Source organism: Crinia signifera, chromosome 4 (genome assembly GCF_055691185.1).
Source record: "Crinia signifera chromosome 4, ASM5569118v1, whole genome shotgun sequence".
NCBI lineage: Eukaryota > Metazoa > Chordata > Amphibia > Anura > Myobatrachidae > Crinia > Crinia signifera.
The window spans coordinates 224,003,646-224,012,168 of record NC_139220.1 but is presented as its reverse complement, the minus strand read 5'-3'; the positions used below and the strand labels follow the sequence as shown (position 1 = coordinate 224,012,168).

The 8,523-nt window shown below is 41.6% G+C and overlaps 1 protein-coding gene across 1 annotated transcript; it reads right to left on the bottom strand.

The window, feature by feature from the left end:
• Positions 1 to 1,930: 1,930 nt before the first annotated feature.
• RSL24D1 (ribosomal L24 domain containing 1) lies at positions 1,931 to 6,897 on the bottom strand. The gene is made up of 6 exons (XM_083183880.1): positions 6,738 to 6,897; positions 5,361 to 5,474; positions 4,079 to 4,151; positions 2,631 to 2,694; positions 2,461 to 2,546; positions 1,931 to 2,169 (listed from the first exon to the last, which is right to left on the bottom strand). Exons 1-6 carry the CDS (start codon positions 6,816 to 6,818, stop codon positions 2,096 to 2,098), a joined length of 492 nt encoding a protein of 163 aa, XP_083040006.1. The 5' UTR covers positions 6,819 to 6,897; the 3' UTR covers positions 1,931 to 2,095.
• Positions 6,898 to 8,523: the final 1,626 nt, after the last annotated feature.

The following is an 8,523-nucleotide window of genomic DNA, read 5'->3' as shown; positions in this document are numbered from 1 at the left end:
TGGGGGCACCCCACTGACCTGAGTGGATATATATCTGGTATGACAGTTGCTTTTTCCTTAATGTCCTTTGACATCAATATGAGAATAAAAATGTTTATATGTATTTATTGCAAATTTTTGGTCTCATATTGATTATTCATATTTATTATTAGGATACATGTCTGCCTCCTTATCTTTACACTCATGTTTTGTATGGTATTTGAATTAGAACCAATTATTGAACCTCACAGGTGTAATGATTCCCTCATTAAGAATGGTATATATACACCTGGTCTAGGTTCATAGCCCCCCACCCCTTTGATAAAGCTGCAGGATGCAGTGAAACGCGTTAGGTGATTGCCCCCCACCTCTGGACACAACTGTGACACTTTGTCAGATTTGGACACTATTTCCACTCATCATTCCATTTGGACATTCGTTTTTGGCGGACACCGTGCATGACAAACTACTGGTTAACACCATCCACACCAGTATGGACTGCTACTAAGCACGGAAGCCACATCTTCATCCCATTGCTGGAACTCCAATCTGGGTGAAATCGCTTCAGACAATCTCCGGTGATCTGAGATATCTACATCAGTCTCTCACCTCAATAATAAAAAGGTCTGGTTTACATCAAGCGACTACCTCCAGCGGCATCCAATATAACCGCAAACATCGAGAGGACCCCCAGTAACATCCACATCTAAAGGATCCACAACTCATTGTTGGTAACGTGCACTTACCTGTTATTTCTCCAAAAAGTGTCGACACAGTACATTCTCTTGTGTCCATTGAGGCGGGACTTTTCCTTATTATTTGGTATTTTTATATTCATTCCAGTTTACTTTTATTCCCCCCCTTTCATCCATTACACAATTATGATAATGTTTTTATTTGTTTATTGTATTTACATGTAATTATAGAAACAGTAAAATTGTTATATCTTTTCAATTTTTTGGTATTATTTCATTGATCTGAGCGCTGCTTGACTCACCTAGTGTGAGTCCCCCCCTTTTTTCTTTGTATCCTCTCAAGATCCTCAGTATGCCTCTGACATAGGGCAGTATGATCCAATTAACGTAAAGCAAATTCCACTAAACATATTGGGTTCATCACCAACTGGAAGCAAACGGCAACAACTGTACAAGGAGTCTCCATCTACTGTGCAACAGCAGCATCCAGCATGACTGTCTATAAGAAGCAGCATGTTTATCAGGTTCCTAAAACATTCTACAGTCCACTGAAAGACCATGAGGAAATCGTAGCAGATTCAAGAGCATGTGAAACGCCAGTCACCTGAAAGTGTTGATGCGATGCAGGGGGACATAAAGACCAGTCAAAGTGAGAACAAAACAGTGAATGTCTCTTCAATAAATCAACTTGCTGATTTGACGCATCAAGTAACTGCTCTAGAAAACATGAACAAAATACAAATGTATATATGCAGTGTAATGAGGAATCATCAAGATCAGAGCATCTAGACCTATCCGGTAAGTCCCCATATGCTCAGGGGACAGAAGTATGCCTTAAGTACCAACTCGATCCATGTATGGAACCCCCTCAACATCTAGTGTGAAGGCCAAGGAAACACATGACTGGGAAACGCTGGCTGGAACCGCTACCTCTGCAGGAAACAATCAGACTATGCCACAGACACCGGCCTTGTCGCATGTGACCACAGATTCAAAATTCCACACCGCTCGGAAACAAATACCTGATGTGAGCACCCAAAGAGCTCCAGAGTATATCCCTGACCTGATTAGACTTGAGGATTTTGAAATCATTTTTGGCAACCAATCTATTCCTCACATTGATGAGACAATTGATTGGTGATTGAGTAGTTTGCACACACCAGCTATTCACATGGATTCAGGTGTACCTGATAAAGGGGCTGCAACCTTCCCTGCTACTACCTCACAAACAGACCGCGGGCAGAAATAATAGGAAAGATGAGTAAATAAAATATTTATTTGTCAGACTGATGTTACAGTGTCTCGCGCCGTGAGCTAGGCCTTCAGATACGCAACTTAGGCTACAGTCCATTGTGCTGTAAAAAGGTTTCCATGATGAAGCAGATGGGGTAATACTGATGTGAAGAGTATTATATGCAATCCTAAGATGAAGTTTCCATGTCCACATCCTCTTGTAGTTTCTGAACCATTTTCTCTTCCAACTGTTTTGCTTTTCCTGGAACACATACAACACATTAAGTACCCTGATGTTATGGCAAGTCAATGTTTAGTATAAATTAGATCTTTATATAAGCAGCTATGGATTTTAAAGATCTACATATCTCCAGACAAGCATGTGACTTTCCTCTGCTTAATATACATCTAGATCAGAACTGCTTCTGCAGCAATATGATCAATACGACACGGGAACTGAACAGCAGCTTCATTGGCGGCAGTTGTCCCCGGCACTACAGCTACGCACACCAAGATATAAAATGACTGATACAGAGAGTATCATGTAACGTACCAGCATGTGGAGCCCGGATAAGGTGTATGTTCTGTTTGACTTCTTTGATATCCTGGGCTTTCTCCAGCTCTTTACCCTTTTTGAGCCTACAAGAAAGGAAATATATTAAACAATGGTTTCATTACACTGTATGCTAGTGCTTAGGAGAGCCAACAGAGGGTGCTGCTCACCTGTTCATGATGAACCGGGCTTGTCGCTTCTGCTTGATCTCTTCCACTCTCTTCATAGCATCAACTGTAAAAAATAAATTCCATTTATTAAGTGAAAACAAATAGCGCTTTTCAGAAAGTAACATGGAATACGTTGTTCGCTTCTAAAAGCACCATAGCTGGTGAAGGAAACATTTACACATAGGACGGCATTCCATTTTATATTCTGACAGTATGAATTATAGCCAGGCATTAACCCCTTCATCACCACCAAAGCCAGTATGCCCCAAACTGCTTCCCCTGCCACAAGTACCTAACATTATATAGCTTAAAATGTGGGGCAGAAGTTTATTATTGTAAAACCGTTACTGTAATCTCACCCTCCTCTCTGTAAGGACGTGCCTACATACAGCAGCTGCGATCAATGATGAATAGACACATGTATAATGGAGCAGGTAAAAGAGGTTTACACTGTCAAACTGGGTGTGTATATTATACAGCTATATAGAGCAGTGGTTCCCAACCCTGGTCCTCAAGTACCCCCAACAGTGCACGTTTTACAGGTCACCCAGCAGGTGCACTCATTATTCAGACACATTTTAAAAGATCCACAGGTGGAGCCAATAATAGCACTTGTGATTCTGTGTGGAGACCTGCAAAACGTGCACTGTTGGGGGTACTTGAGGACCAGGGTTGGGAACCACTGATAGAGGAAGCATACAATGCTATTCACAAATTTGTCATCAAGCAGACAATGGGTCCATCTTTTTCTAAAAAGAGCACGTTTTTAGTGCAGGATATTTGTAAAAAGCCTCTGCTGGTTTTTCTAATCCAGAAGATAAACGAATATGGTTAACCATCATCACCAAACCAATGTTCTCTGCTGCTGTTATGCTTAATGTAACAGCATACAAGTCTATTGCAATACGGATGGCGTAACTGTTAGCCTTACAGGGTTTGAACCCCTACCACAGGGGTTACTGTGTGGAGTTTGTATATGCTCCCCAGTACTTTCATTCTTTCCTCCAACAATTCAAAAATATACTGGTACATTAATTGGCTGCCAAAAAAATTAACCCTAGTGCCGAAGTGTGTGTGTACATGGCAGTCTAGATGGGCCAAGTGGTCATTATCTGCTGTAACATTCTCTGTTTCTAAGTAGTTCTGCAACTTCATATAGTGGCAATATATTTAGAAGCACTTTACAAGAAAGTGGAAGAAATTTAGTAGGCATACATGCATCTGTATTACACAGATAATCTACATATATGGCTGTATTACATTAGCACTGCTGTACATTTTTGCATTTAACCAAGTTGTTAAATGCACTATTCAGTTTTACTATCCACAGTACAGCATAATATAGTACATAATTACTCATAAATATAGCTTTAAAATAACATTAACATTATTCTCCAGTAGTTGATTGGTAACTTGTATATGTAAAATGATAATCATAAACACATTACCAGTTTTGCTCCACAACTCCCTCTGGTATTTAAGAGGTTCATTTCTTCGTTTTTCAAATTCAAATGCGTTATCCTGTGCAAAATAAGAGAATGCTCACAGAAGTGTTTATATATAAGCACGCAATAATAATAACCCTAAGTCTACTACTGATTAACATATTTTTTTCTGTGCATTTCTTTTTAAAGAAATCAGTTTCCATTTGGTCTGAAGTGTAGTCAGTATATTAGGCAATAAATAAGCCACTGTGGCCACTTTAGTAGGTACACCTGCTACAAATACTGGTTGCTCTTCAGTGTTATTCAGGGGACACAGGGCTGATTTCCATGGTTACGGTATAAATGGTAGTCAATGTCTAGGATGACCACTGATGGTGGACAGTGACTAGGTCGACAATCTTACGGTCGACATGAATCTTTCACGGTTTTGTTGTTTGTGTCAACATATGCCCACTTGGATAGTAAAGTATTTTTTATGTGGTTTAGAATGGTGTTCACTTTAAAGCTATGTACACACTGTGCAATATTGCTGGCAATATGGTTGCTGAGCCAGAGATTTGTTTGTGCTGCAGCGATAAATTGTCGGGCGCTTGCTCCCTCTGTTTCCCTCTGCAGCTCCCCCGGCAGAGTCTCCTGTTCATCAGCGACCAGAAATGGTCGCTGATGAAAAGGTGACAGTGAGCAATATATTGCACTGTGTGTACACAGCTTTACTACTATTATTATCTCCAATTAGCAGCAAAAAGCTGTGTACACACGGTGCAATATCGCTGGCAATATGGTCGCTGAGCGACCATATTGCCAGTGATTTGTTTGTGCTGCAGCGACAAAATCGCCAGGTGCATGCTCCCATGTTCAGCCTCCTAATGGTCGCTGGAGCTTGCTCTTGCGATCAGCTGTTTACCTCTGCAGCTCCCCTGGCAGAGTCTCCTGTTTATCAGAGACCATCTCTGGTCACTGATGAACAGGAGACACTGAGCAATATATTGCGCTTGAGACATTTCAGCTCAATGTGGCATTTGGGAGTTCAAACAGTAGTTTTGGGGCCACGTCCAGCACTTTTTAGCCAATTTAGACAGCATCTCCAAGTGCGATCAGAATTTTGTTTTGAATATCACCAGAACCACCCCACAACCTAAGGGCTTATTTGTTAGTAGTTCTGTTGCATTAATCAGACATTACACATAAAACAGCAGAACTACATACTCCAGTGTCAAAGTTTTATACCAAAATCATGGACATATGCTGGATACTGATGAGGAGAATAGTCTAGATTACAACTTACCACAGTCAACTCTTTACCAGCAGCCTTTCTGAAGGCCTTTGTCCATCTGAGCTTTCTGGGATTGCGCTTCTTCTTGAAGTTTTTGTGACATTTTGACCGGCAAAACCTGAAAGCCTGAGAACACACAAGATCAATACATTCATATTTACATATAGTCTGCTAGGAAAACCAGGCAAGATTTTCCTTTCAATATGGTGTGATAATTTACATCCCTATACTTCATGACAACCACTTCATGCTTACATCATGAGATGGACAAGTTCTGTCCTTAAGAACCTCTAACCAGTCACAAGGTCCAGGATACCTATGATTCTTGTAAAATGTGTCAGTTAATAAGCAGTGCGCCGGCTTGGAGATCTAGAAAAACTGTTAGGTGTCCTTAAGGACCAGGTTCAGTCACCCCTAATGTAAGCATGAAGTTCTTTATAATGGGGTGTTGCATTGGAGATATATTGTTATATAGCAATTAAGGTGTAGGAAGGGAATTTACCACAGAAACTAAAGTACTATACACACTGATTGATTTTGAGCTGAAAGTAGCTCACTTTTTGTGTTTTGAGCTGTATGTGTGTATGTTCCGACAGTGAGGGCCAATGCACACTCCCGAATTATCAACGATCGTCGCCATCAATCATGCTGTTTTACGCTTTCCATAGTCCCTGCAAAAATTGCTGGCATTGGCGAAAATCACGAGTATGATGCTTTAGAAGCCGTTTTACTGCTAAGCATAACACACTTGATATCATTCGTTATGAGTGCAAATTGCTCACAATCCATAATAAGGTCATAGTATTGTAATAAAATTAGATACTTCTATAAACAATACAGGGGGAGGCTGTTTAAATGCAATAATAAGAAAAAACACGCATTTTCTGTGTCGGCATTTAAACAACCTCAGACTTTATTTTACTTGAAGCCAACGGAGCACAGCTAGTGTATCAGTTTACTACCTCATTGGTGACCTACTTCAGACATGTACTAAAGAAATTTAAAAGTACCAGCCTAACGGGTCCTATCATAGGCTGTTTAAAAAATGACAGTAGTAAGAACATAATGGGGGAGATGTATGAATCCATCAAAAGGAGTCCAGGTGAAGTTGTCCATAGCAACCATGTTTTATCTTTCACTTTACAGACTGTAGTAGATAAATTAAAATGAATAGCTGATAGGGTGATATGAGCAACGTCTCCTCTCGTCCAGCTTAGCTCTCCCCATCCGCCTGATACACAGCAGCAGAGTAACATTACTGCGCGCTATACATACCACTCACATATCTCCCAAGCTGAAGCCATAGGCTCAGTGAGCGCGGATGTATACAGTAGCACAGCCCTATTATCACAGATAAGGGCGGACGCAGCGTCTATATATGCTACCTACCTTGCAGTCATTCCTTACGAACATCATGCCGTGGCCCGGGTAGATGGGCGCCGAGCAGAAATAACACTTCTCTATCCGCATGGTGGTAGCTCAAGCAGGCCTCCGTCCGGCCCCGACCAACAAGAAGCATGAAAGGAAGTGACGTCTTCAGACGACGGATTTCCGTCAATCGCAGCAGCTAGAGCTCCGTATACTGAAACGCACTGACGGCCTCAGCTCACAGCGACACCTACTGCTGGCGGCGGCACACAGCGTCCGACTCCGAATATTAATGTGATTTGTCAAATCATGAACTGGTTCTGAATTAGGTATAGGTACGTACAATAGAGATGATCGGTCAGCTGTCAAAACTATAAATTCCAATTTGTATTATTAAAGTAAATGTCCAAATCTCATCAACTGTGCTGCTGGATTAGGCTCCTATATTATCAGTAGAGACAGGATTATATGCAACATAAAAAGCTTGAAATATGCATGCAAATATGCATGAAAAATACTTAAAATATGCATGAAAAGTGTTAAAATATGCTACATTAAATAACAAAAAAAAGTCATTTTTAACTTATTTATTTAAAAATCAGCATACAATTAGTTGCAAATACACCTCAAAACTAGGCCCACAGCATCTGCAGATGTCTAGTGGTGTACATAGGATTTTTTTTCTTCCTGGCTGCTACAGCAGACTGCAGCGTCCAAAGCTCTTCTTGCATCAACTACACAGAGCCTCATCTCCAGCGCCGATGGATCAAATGTCAGCATAGTGTGTGAGGGTAGCACAGTGGAAGGCTTCCTCCCTGCGCTGCATACTCACTGTGACACGGCATTTCCTCCGTGCCGCGTGATGCCACAACCCTTCCGCCTGCCTCCTCTGCTGCAGAAGTCTGTCTCTTGGTGTAAAGTCCCATGCCAGGGGCAGGCAAAAGTTCAAGAGCTTCGTAATGGCATCCACCCTGACTGACTTTTATCAACATGGATTGGCAGCCTAGAGCAGTGTCAGGCATAACGTACATCCAAGGTTCCCCACACTGTGTACATATTGTCCCAGCCTGCAAACTCTACCACTACCTGGCCAGCAGCAGCAGGGCAGAGCAGTGCTGTGACTCACGGGTAGGAAGAGGGCGGGGGCCTAAAATATGCACCATCATTAGATTTTAGGTAAAATATGCAATAACCAGTGAGAATGGGCAAAATATGCAAATGCATATGCAAATATGCAAATGCATATAATCCTGTCTCTAATTATCAGACATAAATAATGCTATGCAGTGCACCAGTTACTGCCGTGGAGTGGGAGAGGTCTAGGCTTCATAAGCAGCACACACAAAAAAAAAAAAAAAAAAAGCAACCAAAAAGCCATTTCAGTACATTATCTATATTTTGGCCGTGAAAGCAAAAAATTGGAGCAATGCATCTTTGTTTATGGCTGGTGGACAGGGTGGTGCACTACTGCATATACATATTTAAACTGTGCATTACACATTCACTGGTTTCTGCCACGTGTATATAAACCTCTGGATGAATAGATTGAGGGGTGCAAATAACAGGGCTCTTTGACAAAGCCTTATATACAAAGCAAAATATGTCATAGCTTTATGTGGATGACCCGTTATTTGCACCCCTCAATCTATTTGTCTAGAACGCCGGGTCGCACCTGGGTTTTTGGACCCGCGTTTGTTACCTTTTACACCGCAGTCTGTCCCGGGAAACTTCACCTGCACACACCCCCCAGCGGAGGCAGTTCCTGAGCTGGCGCCGATCCCCAAGGTAAGCTACTGGGTTGCCCCCA

Coding starts and splice junctions, on each gene's coding strand:
- RSL24D1 (XM_083183880.1), bottom strand. CDS start 6,818: ATGCGGATAGAGAAGTGTTATTTCTGCTCGGCGCCCATCTACCCGGGC. Junction 2,695..4,078: donor GGAGTTGTGGAGCAAAACTG/GTAATGTGTTTA, acceptor TATTTTTTACAG/TTGATGCTATGAAGAGAGTG. Junction 2,170..2,460: donor TATCCGGGCTCCACATGCTG/GTACGTTACATG, acceptor TATGTGTTCCAG/GAAAAGCAAAACAGTTGGAA.